We start from the raw sequence: 17007 nt of genomic DNA, 5'->3' as shown, positions 1-17007 counted from the left end.
CACACCTTTAATTACATGTATTACAGGTTCTCATTTACTACTGAGATGTTGATATGTTTATTACATTTTGTAAAATTCACTTCTAATGTAATATACAGTGCTGAGTTTCCAGTAGCATTATCATCATGTTGTTACAATGTATCGATCATAGTGGTGTCATCGCTACAATTTACATCATATATAAATGTCTTGATGTCACACTTGTGAACATTTGGTTAGGGGAGGGGGAAGAAGTTTTTATCATAAATGAACGAAGTTCATTTATTGAGCTTGTGTGATATTGTGCAAGTTTCCCTTATATCACTCACATTTTCCTCACCTAAATGAAGTGAAATAACAGCAAATAATGTTTAGATATTGATTAGTTTGCATAGCAATAAAAATCAAACCATTAACATAGAGGCAGCAAACTTTAATGATGCTAGGCAAACACTTTCCTTAACTTGCAGGACTTTCTCATTTGATGACAAACATCACACTGCTTCTTGGCATATCTTTCTTTTGAATTACCAGCTAACATATAAAGACAGAGGGGAATCTCACCCTCAGTGCTTTACTACTCTACTCCACATTTACTGTTTTTAGTGACACTAAGATGAAAATCTTTCCAGGAAGATAGGAAAACATACCAGATGTATAGTTTCATTGAAAAGGTGAAAGAACATTTATGCTTACCTCAGAATCTCCAGGCAAACCCTTGGGACCAACTAGACCATCAGGACCAATGTCACCTTTCTCACCCTGAAACAGTGACCATCACAATGTTATCACACAAGTACACAGTTGTACTATCACATCTAACAACACAGCCCCAATCTCAAGTTTCTGTATTACCACGGTGACATTCGATGATACTACCAGACAAAGATGAGTATGACTATGTGGCTAAAAACTGCCTTCAAATTCAGATTCAGAAAATGAAATTCTCACGATGGAAAATCTATTGGGTAATGAGTTTTTGTTCCACAACTAGACATACCATATTTACCTACAATTCTAAAATTAAACTGTTTTCTTTAATATATTCATCACTGGATAATGTATATAACAGCTCACCACTTGATAACGCTGCAACAATCATATGTAAATCAATCTTTAAGCCCCCCCCCCCCCATCAACTCTCATCACTCATACATGTGATATATTCATCCAATGCCTATTTGTACCATACCAATTTCCATAATACTCTCTGCCCTACTTTATAAAGTAACTGTTCCAAATTGTTGCAAATGAACACATTAAAAGTTTGATTTTTCACTGATACCTACTTCTCAATGCAGCACTTTGCTGCTCCTATATATTACTACATTTTCTGGCTATGCACACCACACTAAAAACTCTACCAGAGTCCAAAACACTAAATTCCTAGTCTGTGTATACCTTGAATCCCATTTCACCTGCTAAGCCAGCCAGACCATCTTCACCTCTGTCACCAGTAAATCCTGGAACACCACGAGGACCATCAGAACCTTGGTCACCCTGCAGGGTTGAACAAAAACAATTCATTGAGTGCAAATTAAGTTCTACAGACTACTTTTCAATATGGCTACAAAATAGATGATTATATCCATATTATCTTCTGTTCGGGACTATTCAAGAATTGACTCTCTCCTAAAAAGAAAGTTTTCATTGAGAAAGAACTCATTATTGTTTTGATATCATTTCATTTGTCTCCATAATGAATTGAAATAATTGTGTTTTGTATATATTGAACTTATAAATAAATAAAAATGTTGGCTCCATTGTTGGTGTGTCCACATAAACAATTGCATGAGGCAAAACCTGGGGAATTGGTAAATCTCAAAGGTTGAAGGTCAGGCACACTTACCCTGGCACCAGCTATTCCACGAACACCTTTCTCTCCATCTGCTCCTTGAAGTCCAGGACGACCCTAAGTAGAAAACACGGACACTTCAGAAATAAACTTATGTTGACAAGGTACGTTACCTCATCATTTTGAGTCAAATGTACTTCATCAAGTTCATGGCAGCAAGACTTATAGAGAACCGAGTCCACACGTTGCAGATGATCCATATCAGATTTACACTTAACGTGGACTCTATTCTCATCTTCCTTTAGTTTTATTCGGTAATCTATGAAGTATATAGATCTGAGGTCTTGAAACAAGACTACTGCATCCCTCGCAGCAGGTCCACTCTTCTACAACATTACCCTAACTCCCTAGCTTGAATATGATTGTCAAACCATTCCTGTGCAGCTGGTCCATTCTTCTATATTCTTGACTAGCCTGGCTACTAATACATATCATGAGTATACTAGGGAGTTCAACCCCATTCCTATCCCCAACCCTGCCTGAACTGCACTCCCTAGCTTAAATTCCAATATATATCTACTGTGCAGCTGGTCCACTCTCCTATATACATTCTTGACAAGAATCGGGTAGATTTTACCATGAGTCAAATAGATAACATACTGAAGCCTTTTAAAGAAATCAAGAAACTATACTTGTGTGTCTATGTTTTACAATCAATGCATCTTCTCCTTGGATTTAACATTGCTTGATGGAAAGTCGGACAGCTAGAGTCTAAAATTCAACATCTTCATGACAGCATATACATAACACAGAATGTAAAAGTAAGTCAACTTACAGCAGGACCACCTCTGCCTGGTACACCAATCATTCCCTTGTCTCCTCGCTCACCCTGTAAAATGAACATAACTTATCACGGTTGGTTGGAGACACTAGGGGCATATGTCAATCCAATCAAATACATGTATGGCACTCTGGTATCACCAGATTATTTTATAATTATCACAATATGGGTTGTTGGTGTCTGAGCAGTCAGTTCTTTTGAATCTGTCCAGTGTCGGCTGGGTTTGATTATAATTTAGCCAGGTGTGTATGTAAGAAAGGTATGCTCAATTTGACTCTGCTGAACAACGCAGGTTTCCCCGGGTACTCTGGTTTCCTCCTGCTTCAACAACACTACGAAAATGCTCTTGTGGCAACCAATCAACAAAATTTCTGACTTTATTGGATGAATAAAGATTACAACATGTTCTTAAACACCTTCACCAGGTCAGTAATACTTAGTAATAATATATTCTTGTACCACAACATAGGGTTGTTATGAGTACTGTTTCCCCTGTTCAGGTCGACAGACTTTGTCAAACAATCCATGTGATGGTTTTACTGCTAGGCGGCGTATTGTGATATCATAGAGATGAAGTCATCACCATATCTTAGTATTTGTGATGATTTTAGGAACTACTTTATTGTTAACCCAATGATACATATACCAGTACTGAGTTATTAGTAGCCTTATCACTGACTTATTGATATATTAGTAGTTACATGTGCTTTTTCCGAACTATGGTGGACTGTAATAAAGTTGAAGTGTTTAGTTCTAAGACGAAACCTCTCCGTGTTTTGTGTAAACCGTGTGCTTTGGTATGAAAGTATCACAGTATTAATTTGACGACATGTGGTAGGTTCACTATGATAATTATATTAATCTATTTAAAATGTGTAATTCTGTCTGCTATGTGGCAACAAATCTACAACATACTACATACCCGTTGACCTGCCAATCCTTTCTCTCCTTTTGGTCCAATGATTTGTTGTGGTGGTTCTTGAGATTCAGAGGGACCTGCAGGACCTGGCTCACCCTATAACGGAAAAGGTCAAGGTCAAAGTCAAGGGCAATAAATGTTCAATGATTGTTTTTCTATAGTGTTATTAACTGTTAGAATGACATGCATATGTACTGTCATAATAGTGTATATACCGGCATGGCATTTTAAGGGTTAACTTCAATACAGGCACCTTTTCATAAAACAATTGTTCATCTACATACAAATGTTTGTTTTTCTGTGATTTTTTGATATGCCTCACTTTATAATAATGGCAAGATTTTCTCAACATTTCTTCAAATTCTAGATTTTTATTGAACTGTTGACAACAACTTACCATGTCTCCCTTGTCACCAATAAAGCCAACTCCCATGTTACCCTTGGCACCAGGCTCACCAGCAGGACCAGGATCTCCCTGAATTACACAATTATCAGAATTAATGATATTTTAAAACTTTCTTTGTGTAATAGTTGAAAGTTGAGGCTAAACAAAAGTGGGAGGAAAAGGACACAATTTTGTACACAATCACTGCCAATAGTTGGTCAATGGAATCACAAAATGGTTACAACTGCAAAACAGAATAATACTGTACAGCAGATACGACCTTACTGCAATGACGGCGACAATACTGTACAGCAGATACGACCTTACTGCACTGATGCACAAATTATTGTTACTTTGTTACAATATTGCAGCTTTACCTTTATTGTAACTTTTATCAGAGTTCCAAATGTGCTATTAATAAATTGAAACTCTGTTACAATATTTACTTGCTGTTTTAATAATAACATTAACTTTGTCTCAATATAACATAAGTGGCCTTAAATAATTGAATCTTTGTAACTAACAGTGTTACAGATTTATCAGTTATATATTACAAAGTTTACAACCAGCAACAGTTATCAAGACTAGAATATTAGTGTCACTTTTGTCACATCAAATTAAACAATATTTTACATACCAGTCCTCCTTTGGGGCCAGTTTCTCCCTTCCTTCCTGCTCTTCCTGGCATGCCAGGTGAACCCTGTACAATGAAAGTAAACAATCAAATTTAACAATTTACTGTTTTTCTCATTTCACTTGCTTTTTAAAATTTACTAAAGTATTTAAGTATATTTTCAGAATTAACATATGGTTGAACTAGCCAACTGAGTGCATTAGGTATACACTGTAAACTACATCTGCAGGTTTGTCTGAGTATTCCCTTCCCAGGATCGTCCTAATATTCCCTTTCCAGAATCGTCTGAGTATTCCCTTTCCAGAATCGTCTGAGTATTCCCTTTCCAGAATCGTCTGAGTATTCCCTTTCCAGAATTGTCCTAGTTTTCCCTTCCCAGGATCGTCCTAGTATTCCCTTCCCAGAATCTTCCTAGTATTCCCTTCCCAGGATCGTCCTAGTATTCCCTTCCCAGGATCGTCCTAGTATTCCCTTCCCAGGATCGTCCTAGTATTCCCTTCCCAGGATCGTCCTAGTATTCCCTTCCCAGGATCGTCTGAGTATTCCCTTCCCAGGATCGTCCTAATATTCCCTTCCCAGGATCGTCCTAATATTCCCTTCCTAGGATTGTCTGAGTATTTCCTTCCCAGGATCGTCCTAATATTCCCTTCCCTGTTGTGGAAAGGGATGAGAAGAGGTGGTACAGGATATATATAACTTACTGGGACACCATCAAGACCATGTGTTCCTGATTCACCTGGTTTCCCTTTCATCAGCATTGGATCCATTGGTTTACCTGGTTCACCCTTCATACCTTTTGGTCCGTCAGGACCCTGAAATGTACAAGAAATGCCAAGTTATGAATTATGAATTATTAGTTATGAATTTAATGTCAAATGATAATAATTACATGTAGAGTAAAAAGTATAATTTCTGTAAATTTTTATCACAGAAAAAGTGACTTGACCAAAAATGCCAAATGAAGGTAAAAGTGGAAAATTAATATCTTACAGTACTGGTTAATTTGTTGTCTAGATAGAGTCATCATATCACCCTAATGATTCATTTCATGCAGTAATGAGATGGCTAATACATGTTACTATGCAATCTGTTGCTAACTTACCGCATCACCTGGACCTCCTACAGAGTTTTCGTCTCCTAGACCTGGTGGACCTGAGTCACCCTGTGATATAAACAAGATACTACATCACTAATAGTCTTTGAAAAAAACAACATGATTATGGTTGAAAGGATGAATGTTTATGGACTCATGGGTTCATAGTTACATTGTAGTAAAACCCTGACAGGGGTGAACAAATCCACTGGTCCTGGGTCTGGGACTAGCGATTTTTTGGGGCAGACCACACAAATTTTACCTTGTCTGATCCGTTGGACCAGTACTTTACTGTTAATAACTGTGTTAAAAAGTCATCTGAATATACAGATTCATATGCAAGATTTAATGTTTCACATTAGCGGGACCTGGGACCACTAATTCTTTCAGCAGGACCCACGGGTCCGGGGACCACCAGTTCACAAAATGATTTGTTCATCCCTACCTGATGATGTTGATGAGATGTCAGTGAAGAGATAATTTGGGGTATGCTTTCAGAAAACTTTCTGACACTATAAATCAAAATATCCATTTGTAATGATGACCACTGAAGGCGAACCATTCATACCTGCAACTTATTTTTTTAAAGAAGATAGGAAGTGAAATTTACCTCCAAAAATATTTCAAAGTTTTGTTTTTGTATTGCATATTTTCTTTGAGAATAGTTTCAATGAATTGAACTTTCTTCACTACGCATTACTGACCTTTCCTCCCTTGCATCCATCTAGACCTCGTCTACCTGGACTACCATGTATACCTTGCATTCCGGGAATACCATTGATACCAGGAAAACCAGGAACACCAATCATTCCCTGCAATATGATAAGAGAAAAGATTGGTAAATATAAATTCCTGCAAGATTAAATATACAGTTTACAAACATTTACTGTTCTGAACATACATTGTCTACATAGAATTCATCTACATATATTCATGGCATACATACTACTCAACTTTACACCATTTCCTAGTCTTTATACAGCAAAATTACAGGACTTTCAATAGGGAACTTGCAAACCTGCCATGTTGAATGTTGCATCATGGGAAATGTGATATAAATACTAATCGAATAGTATTGTAAACAATAATGTTACATTGTTTGTAACCACAAATGATCAATTCTTAGTCACTTTGACCATTGCGGGAGGTTTATTTTATCAGTAGCGTCAGATTAGGTATTACAATAATTACAGATAATCCCACAGTCCTTTGCATCTGAGCATGCTAAGTCTTGATTGCAAGTTTCCTATTTGCAATATTTGTATCTAAACAGAGAAAACCATATGACTGATTATAGTCTGGAGAGACATAGGTGAATGTTGTGTACTATGTTGTAGGTTTATGTCCAAAAAATAACTGACATTCTCAACTGGTAAAATACGATATAAAATTTAGTCTGTAATGTATGCTGTGACGGGGCGCCCTCACACATTGGTGAGAGGAGGCCGGTGAGGGCGGAGCGGCACGATGTATCTTACAGTCTACATTTTACTAGTATATATAAGTTATAACTAATTTGACTGACCTTTTCTCCAACAGGACCCCGTTCTCCTGGTACACCAGCTTCACCTTTGAATCCCTTTTCACCTTCAGGCCCTTCTTTTCCAAGAAAACCGACCTGGCCCCTTGGACCCTGTGGTCCTATCCTGCCTGGGATACCCTATGAAGGAGAAAAAAGGAAACGTTAGAATATATGTTTCAAATGACAATGAAGTATTTTCTTGTAATGTGCCTAGTCTTCATAAATAGAACTTGTGGCATAGACCTATAGTGGCACCACAGCCTCAGATTTACTTCCTCAGCTCTATGGGGAGCACGCAATCCCTGAGGCATTTTAGGTACATAGGATTAAAACTGCTTTATCCTACTCGGTTCCTATTCATAAGGCCAACACAACATAGGTTCAAATATTGTCTAATGACTTTAAAAAAAGAAAACAAGTCATAGCATCCTTATTTGTTATCTTACAATATATTCAAACTCTACCTTACCTGTTTTATCAGCAGGATACATCAAGTACCATTTCATGGTGGTTGTAAATAAGCTCCAAGCTTTAATAAAGAACCATACATGCATACAACTTGAGGCAAACACGCACACACACACACATACAAGTATCCATACATACATACATACATACATACATACACACATACATACATACATACATACATACATACATACATACATACATACACACACACACATACATACATACATACACACACACATACATACATACACACACATACATACATACACACACATACATACATACACACACACACACACACACACACACACACACATACATACATACATACATATGCACACATACACACAACAAAACTTATCTATTTACATACAGCCATTCCATAAGACTGACTTATTCCCAAATGAACAATGCTACAACATACTTATCATACGACTACATGAGGTTTTCATATTTACTGTGCAATTTATGCTATCAAAGTTTCATATATATATATATAGTCCTATGCATTTAGAGTCTTGGGTAAGCTATATCTACTCACAGACCCTGGTGGAGGGTCTATGATCTACTCTTTAAAAAGCATCACAGGACCATATCTTGTAGTAAAACCTGCTATATTATATTTGTAATGAGTCTTGATATAGTGTACAGATTATATCATTGTATATCTTCTTATACAAAAAAGTACTGGTAATAGTGTTGTTAGTCTGGATGCCCAACATGGTTTCTAACTAAACCACGAGTGGAAGCGTAAATAGTAATGATACTTTATAGGAACTAGACTAGTGTTCAGTAGTCTGTAAGATACAGAATTCATGCCACGCTATCAGCCAACACTCATATAAGAAGCATAATTGGGCTGAACAACATGACATATCTTACAGACTAAGTGTTTAGTAGACTGTTAAAGATATGTCATGCCATTCTGCCCTCACCGGCCTCCTCTCTGGGAGGGGCTGACCAGTGTGTGAGGGCGTACCGTCGGCGTCATGGTGTACCTTGACTAAGTGTTCAACTGAAGAGTCAAGGACCTAGATCAAGGACCTCAGTATTTTCAACTAATTATCTTTGCTGGGGTCTAAGTAAGGTGCATAAAACAATGCTATCTATAAATTAATCACTTTATTATCTGGTTACAGTGTGATATTGTGATCATATAAAACAGAAGTTATCAGAGTACCTTGTTGACTTACATAACATGATTGATGGGAAAATCTCTGGTCAAGATTCATTGTATTTTACCTGCCTAAGTCTTTGGTATTTCTGTTATCTTATGTAAGTAACTGTTTTGCAATCTACAAGGTCTCATTCAATATTGATTGTTTCTAATCTTCATTTGCAAACCTTTATGATGTCAATGTTCTTGGCTGAATTGTACAACAAAGAAAGCTTGAAAACCTTCAACATTCCCATACCTGGCCTCCTCTATCTATTGCCTCTGATGCTATATTAAAGACAATGAATCATACAATCCCAACTAGAGAGGGCGCTATTTCAAGTGGTCCATCAAGTCCCTTTCTGATTACTCTTATTTCCATTCTCTCATGCCAAATTGGAACTCTTCCCTGATGAAATAGCATTTTAGTAGCTGCTACTAGAATGAATAATTGAAAACAAAACCAAGGCTAGGAAATATATTTGAATGCCCCAGTATAATGAGGAATATGGGTTGATACACAGGAGGGCTGAATTATATGTACCAGGTATAAAAAGTTTCTACAGATTGGTGTTATGAATGCCAATTGTAAAAGTCTCCGATCTTCACAAACCTATGTGCATTCTTGTATACAATGTAGTTAAATTGAGACTGAAGGACTTGCAAATACAAAGTGTGGATTGCTCTACACCTTGAAGTATTATTAATGACCTTTGAGTGGAAAACACACCTGGGAAACAAATTAACATCAGTAGTTACTCAGTGGTTATGTTTGACTATCATTTATGTGTACACAAACTCTTACTCTAATCTGAGTAAGGGTTATGTCACAAGCTTTACAGATGGTATCTTTTCACCACAAAGGTCAATACTTGTTTAATATGTGATAAGATATGACATGGAGATTAAGATAATGCAGTGTTACAAATGCCATTCTTGGTCTTTGGTTGATCTATACAAGTTGCATAGGATTACATTTAGCCCACAGACTTGGCTCAAATTGTGACAATACTGCTTTGCCATTACTGGGGGCTTCACACTGCAAAATATAGTCCACTCCTGGGCTGCTCTAAATTTTACTCCAACACCCCCCCCCCCCCACCACAAAACCTTATATGGTTCAATACTGATGAGAAAGAAGGGCTCCAGAATGACTTACAGAAAGATGGAATTTAAAGGTTAAAAAAGAGATAAGGTGAACTAGAACAAAACTCCATACAAGGAGAAAATAAACATAAGTGTAGCATGGAGGTGTAAATCTTAATGATACTGTACATGTATAGGAACTAGACTAGTGATATCCATCATTCAATCTCAAGATCTCTCTCTTCCCAATCTCAAGATCTTTCTCTTCCATGACTACTTTTGGTTCATGATTTCTCATTTAGTCAGATAGGGTTGAAGAGATGATTTGATACCACATTGGCATCCAGGTTATATCAGTTGCTTTTAGCAGAATTACCCTGAGAGGGTTTAGCAGCTATAGACTTATACTAATTCCAAGTTTGAAAACAATATTTCCAAACCTTTCACAAAAGTTCTTTTTGTCATATTTTTCAATAACTGAGATGACAAATGGTAAGATTTACATAGTGATCAGTTTTCTTAATATAAGTGATGTCATTGACCCCTATGATGTGGCAGTTAAGCCTATTTCAATGACAAAACTGCATCAAATATTATCTGCTGTTACATCATGGCATCTGATCTTAGACATGAATGGATGATTGAAGATATATAAATCAAAGTGCACACATGAAGCTTGACCTAGTTTACTTTCCACCACCTGGAGAATGTTTAGCTAACATATATGTCATTTGATTTAGAAGATAACTGATTTGTTATCTCTTGTATTACAGACAAAGATAGATCTTCTCTTTATTTGTTGTAACACATTAATTAAATTCTAGCTTAAAATAATTTACTTATCAATCAGTTAACAACCATTATAAGATAGCTTTGCATAAAATACCTGCAACTGTCTTCAGGTTTACTATGAAAAGATGTACGATTTACACATGACTTTAATTTGTAAGACACTGAACCACTGTTGTTAGGTGTTCTCAAATGTGATACAGTAAATTGCTATTTCTCCTGGTCAAAATCAGTTTTCCCCCCTCCTCCTATTGTACAATGTGTGAGAAACTTAAAGTTGAGGAAGCTTAAATCTTATTTCTCATTTTCACTCAGAAGACAACACTCAAGTGGTGCCCCAAAAGGCAATAGTCTCTGGCATAAACTTATATGCTACACCTGAGACTAGAGTAAAACTGTTCTTTCTTTTACTTGACTTAAAATCATCAACACTGAGTGAGTTAGTGAGAGAGATATGGTTGTTAACTGGAAATCTGAGAAACTTAACTACATCTGTTACATCCATATGTAAGGATGGTTGAATGATATTACATGACTCAGGCATTCTTTACAACACTAACATCTTTACTGTCCTCAACACCACTGTACTAATAATTCGGCAGAAATAATCTTGTCCAAATGGTCTGTATTTCAGGATGCTTTGTCAGGAAATTGTGAAATCCACTCTTTCCTGCCTGAATGCTCTGTTCCACATAGTTGTAAAGATGTTGTGGAATCCATACCATCCTGTCCAGATGGTCTGTATTTATATGTAAATAAGTCCAGAGACTAACATTGCTATCTGACTGGATGTACTGGCTTGACAGTATAGCTCAGATGAATGACATATTAAAGGGAGACAACCAAGTCTTTTGGGTTAGGACATATCAGATGGTGTGGGAAGCAACATTGTCACACTAGATTGCCAAGTCTCTGGGCTACATATAAATGTGTTTTGTCAGCATGTAGTGGCATATATGTACACTATGTCCAAGTGGACATCTGTACCCTATATGTATGCCATGACCTTTTCATAATATTCTGTCTGTATTCCATGATATTTTTATGGTTATATTCCATGGTCTGGAATCACCACACTATCCTTCCCAGATGGTCTATATTTATAATGTGTCACTGTGTTGTGGCATACACTCCCTTGCTCTATCCTACTCTTCTGTGTTCTTTATGTATTCCATCATCTTTTTATGGTATTCCATCTCTATTCCATGGCCTGGAATCAACACTATCCTGCCTGGTGGATGGTAGAAATCCCCATGGTCAACCCTGTCTAGATTGATGGAATCTCCCTGCCTTGATGCTTGATTTTTGGACAGAAACTTTGAACACTTGTGGGTCTAATCATACTCCCCATGAAATAATTGACTTAAATTTGCCTGAATCATTGTTACTATAGGGTGGGCCACTGTTTTAGCTTCTGGTGGATTCCCATCTAATCAATGCCAGATATATCCTTAAAAAGTTCACATTGACTTAACCCAACTCATCAGTGCCAAAGGCATGCATAAACATTCTCACTCAGCATTTGTTTGTATCTTTGCCGCTGGATTTCACAGTTGAATCTATCATGAAACTGATATGATCTACAAATGCCTAACAAATCCTATGTGACTCAACTACATGGACAAACTATGTCTAAGTGGCATATATCTTGTTTCAGGATACAGGAGTTTAGTGGGAAAAATTCTCATTTGAAATGCTCATTTTTTTGCTGACAACTATATTTTATTCATTAGATTATTACTATTACGGAAGTAATTCATCATACTTCCCAATCAGTGCTCAATGATTTGGTACAAATTAAAGTCCATATGATTGGTTGGAAATCTATCAATTAACAAAATATTGTACTGATACTTGTTATGGAGTGCTACAGTTTCAAAGGACATCAAGTTACTTGTTCACCATGTTTTTACCAGTAACATGGGATCCCAGTATGTTCTCCCTATGCCCTGTTCTAAACATATTCGGTGTACAACCTAATCAATGGCACATGAGATCCACGTCTACTAAGGGCTATAACCGTCACAATAATATATCACTTAACTGCTGTCCTGATTACTGTCCACTGCCTAGCATTAAAGCCAGCAAATGGATAGTTTGACAAAGCCAGTTGACCTTAAAGGTGAAACTCATATGTAATTAGAACCCTTGTCCCAATTAAAGGAATCATTTAAAGTATCTAAACCTATAATACAAATAGAAGTATGTTGGGTGTGCACTTCCATGGCAGTATCATTAATCTTCATGTACACTTTACATCTACATATAAAATCTATTCCACTGAAAGGTAAGTATAATAATGCTAATAATAGTTATCAGCCTTTGACATCGACTATGAAAGAAACTACAGCACTAAAAACATAATTACAAGAAAGTAACTAACTCTCCTGTCAACATTGCTTTCTTTCCTCTCATAAATAGTTTATAAATTTGTCAGCTTAGAAACTTTCCCCCACGTCTGCTTATTTCCACACAAAAGGTTACTAAAAAGAACATAAAACCTGAAATTTAAATTTCAAGAGTGAAATGTGGTGATGATATTACGTTCTTTAAACTCATTAAGTGTTTGGTTTAAATTAATATAAAAAGAATGATCTGTAACACCACTAAGTGGTTTACAACTAAAAAGTGTGACATACTTTTGGTGTACTCTGAAAACTTCTGAATGCTTTCATTTGCATGTAATGTCTGCATGTCAAGTTATTGTATTTAACTTTGGCGGCAAGTAGCTATAAAACATATAATCAACAGTTTGTCTTTCACAACGAGCATAGTCATTGCTTCCGTTCCTTGCACATAAAACCAAGTACACTCCCATTTTGTTTTTCACCAACAGGGTTGTTCAAATTTCAAGACCAATGAACCCCAGCTTCGTTATGTCTATCACCTGTTTCTTCCTGTCTGGGTGTAGGTAGCACTTTCCTTGACAGGTTCAGGGACTTAAACTAAATACCAGCACACAACAACTGGTGTTTGTGATTAATGATCATTTGTATGGGATCAATTCCAGCTATTTAGTGGCTGCTTGGATGCACATTAAGGATGTAACAATTCTTGTGACATAAATGTTTACTACCCTTTGATCCTTTACTTGCAGGCAGTTTATACCCTGTATCTTTACAAACAAAGACACTTTCCCAAATTACAAACCAAACAAAAGTCATCTCATCTCTAGTTCAGACAATAATACTCAGATAAGTTAACAATTGATGTTTTTCCATAATGATGATGGACATGGGATTTTAGGGTATGTGATAAGTTTCCACCACCTGTACTGTTTTGTTAACAGTTTTGCTTCCCTAATTCTCTATTTCCATTCAAGGAATGTCCCTCATCAAATGTTCTGGGATCACAATGGATTAGTACACACCTTTATTCATATGGCATAGCAATAAGTTCGTCCAAGGGACCTATTTTTCTTATGCGGTTGGATGAAAGTGACAGAAGTTTATTTTGAATTACATGATCCCTATGGTCATAAACTTAATGTGCAAATTCCTGGCATGGAATTTCCCTAACCCTCTTTATGATGACACAGATGGATGACATATTTTCCCGTCTGAAATGTCTGCACGAAGGCAGCATGATTTATAAAAGCTGACAACAAAGGATATTAATATGCTACCTACTTCTTGAGGTTCAACACTTATTTCAACTGATTTGATAAATTGCCAGATGGTATTGGTAAAGGTTAACAATCCAATGTTTAGATATTTCTTCAGTCACATAAATCATACTAATGTGCATTCTTGATGTGATAATTTGAAAACTGACAGATACAGCAAACGACATGACAATTTCCATACTGTTTCCTGCATGCCAACTCACACTAACGACTGTACACAAACATCAAACCAGATCATACATCTGAGAAAAGTATGATAATTCACTCATTATATTTGACTATTTTCTTTTATTCTACGAAATGCATAGTTGATGTAATGATGGCAATGAGGTTAAACTTTCAAAATAGGACCAGAAATCTGGTAGGCTAAGTTGAACCAGACCACGACTTGAAGTTAAATTTTCATTTACATGTGTGATGGTATGGATAAGTTGTCCTGAGATAATACTATCCTAAAGATGACCAATTACATTTAATATTCATTAATCTAATTTAAAGAATGATAAGTTTGCATGATTGGTTATAGCCCATGGACTTGGCTATCAGACTTGGAAATGTTGTTCACCAGAACGCGTACTGTCAAGCCAGTATGTCAAGTCAGAGATGGCCAAGTCTCTGGGCTATACTGTCAAGCCAGTATGTCAAGTCAGATAGCCAAGTCTATGGGCTATACTGTCAAGCCAGTATGTAGAGTCATATGGCCAAGTCTCTAGGCTGTACTGTCAAGCCAGTATGTCAAGTCATATGGCCAAGTCTCAGGGCTATACTGTCAAGTCAGAGATGGCGAAGTCTCTAGGCTAGATGGGTTTGGACTGAAGGGGTACTTTGAAATGATGGATAACTTTTGCATATAATTGCTTTCAGGAAAATGTTTGATATGCAACATGTGACAGTCATGAATAGTCATGAATATTAAATATTGGGGAAATCCAGGAAATAAAGGCATTTTATAAACTTTGGGTTCTGGAGAGTCATTTCACAATTTTACATCACTTTCACATCACTAAATCAAGGCTTTAACTTCAAATAATAACAACTATGAATATTTATGTTCTGCTATTGTATATGCATGTCTGGCAACTCCTATGAGGCAATGTATGCCCTTGGGAAGGATCCTAACTATCTGAAAAATTAATGAGGAACAAGTTTTCATTCATTTTTCATGTAATATAAGTGATGTAAAAATCATGAAATGATTCTCCAGCATGCAAGGTTCAAATGTTCCCCTTCAAGCACTACGATGGCATGTTTAATAAACAAATGTGTCAATTCAAACACTATCCATGACACATCCCATCTCATACCATGCAGCCTAGTTTTTGTTCTAGTTCCACAAACAAAGCACCAGAAGAATTACAGCTTTCCTTGACTCACACATTAAGAAGTCACAGCAAATTACATGCCAAATTCCAAACATTCTTTAGATACGAAGAACCTGTGAAACGTGCTGGTCAGACACAGTGCACATAGCAGGCAGTTTGAACTCCTGCATTCATATGATATATTCCTGTTGAACTTTACTACCTTCTTTACTCCAGACAGTGATTAGATCCATTTACTGCCCAACTTTGTCATTGTTCCAATACTTTAATAAGAGCTGTACAATAGCCTGGTGTTGACCTCATAGGCATTTGAAAGTGTGATAGATCATGTCAATATATAACAGTGGATGCTAATCTCTATGGTATTGATCTAGTTGACCTCATGTCCAGCAGCTTCTGACTTCACATTACCACGTACCAAGAATTCAATTCTTATTTATTTCTATAAAGGCCCTAGTTAGAAGTACTTGTACAACCTTTGTTTTTACTGTTTAATAATATTTTTTCTTTAGTCTAAATATGCAAGATGTTATTAAAAGAACTCAATTTTCAAGAATCACACCACTTGTCACAAGATTGATTTTAATGTAGCAGTATTAATGTATTTTATGTGTATTGATAATGATGTGAAGCATCCTTTGACAAATAGTTTCATTGAATTAAGAACACATCTTGTGTTGTGTTGTATTGTGGTCAGTCAAAGCTATAAACTGTTGTTTCAACAGCAAAGACCAGTTAGAATGTTGGCATGTCTAGTGCTATTGGGGTTGGGGTTGGGTGTGGGTGGGGGTTGAGACCATATTGGCATCCAGACTATGGTCACTTAGGCAGGATGTCACAATTCTACTGTTGATGTTCTACCATCTCATTAAATTTCATGTCATCACTCCCTGTATGTATTGAATTATTTTACCTTGAACACCTACTTTTTTGTTGTTGTTTGGGAAACAATATATAAACACTGCAAGTTCAACTGCAGCCTTTCTTCAAGTTCAACCACAGATGGTTCAGTTTCTTTGTTATATACTTATACATTATCTATGTGTGACTCATACCTTCATGGGTCATAGCACTTTATGAATGAGCTATCAATATACTTGTTTATTCTCAACATTGAAGACCATAGTTAACATTTAGTACAGCAGTGTATAGTCCTTGTCTACACCGGATGAGTTTGGGACAGTACCTAGACTCTTTATCTCTAGACTTTTTATATCTCCTCCTCAAAAAATATTGATGTTCATAACATTAAACTTTCCTTGAATGTCAGTTGCACTCAACAATATTTAAATTCTCTAGACAAGATAATATAGCCAATGGCCAACAATCAAACATTGTAAATGTGGAAATGCGGCAAGCAATGCTGGGTCGAGTTATTGAGGCTATTCAT

General features: G+C 36.5%; 1 protein-coding gene across 1 annotated transcript in view; it reads right to left on the bottom strand.

The window, feature by feature from the left end:
• Positions 1 to 17007, bottom strand: part of LOC144442449 (uncharacterized) — a 75233-nt gene that overhangs the window by 22514 nt on the left and 35712 nt on the right. Inside the window, exons 4-14 of the mRNA XM_078131805.1 lie at positions 7172 to 7306; positions 6351 to 6458; positions 5656 to 5715; positions 5255 to 5365; positions 4557 to 4619; positions 3932 to 4009; positions 3538 to 3630; positions 2610 to 2663; positions 1829 to 1891; positions 1381 to 1479; positions 676 to 741 (exon numbers count right to left, since the gene is read on the bottom strand). Coding sequence (XP_077987931.1) covers positions 676 to 741; positions 1381 to 1479; positions 1829 to 1891; positions 2610 to 2663; positions 3538 to 3630; positions 3932 to 4009; positions 4557 to 4619; positions 5255 to 5365; positions 5656 to 5715; positions 6351 to 6458; positions 7172 to 7306 — 930 coding nt within the window. The remainder of the gene's footprint in view (positions 1 to 675; positions 742 to 1380; positions 1480 to 1828; positions 1892 to 2609; positions 2664 to 3537; positions 3631 to 3931; positions 4010 to 4556; positions 4620 to 5254; positions 5366 to 5655; positions 5716 to 6350; positions 6459 to 7171; positions 7307 to 17007) is intronic.

The sequence above is a fragment of the Glandiceps talaboti genome, chromosome 11 (genome assembly GCF_964340395.1).
Source record: "Glandiceps talaboti chromosome 11, keGlaTala1.1, whole genome shotgun sequence".
NCBI lineage: Eukaryota > Metazoa > Hemichordata > Enteropneusta > Spengelidae > Glandiceps > Glandiceps talaboti.
This window is presented reverse-complemented; position numbering and strand designations above follow the sequence as displayed.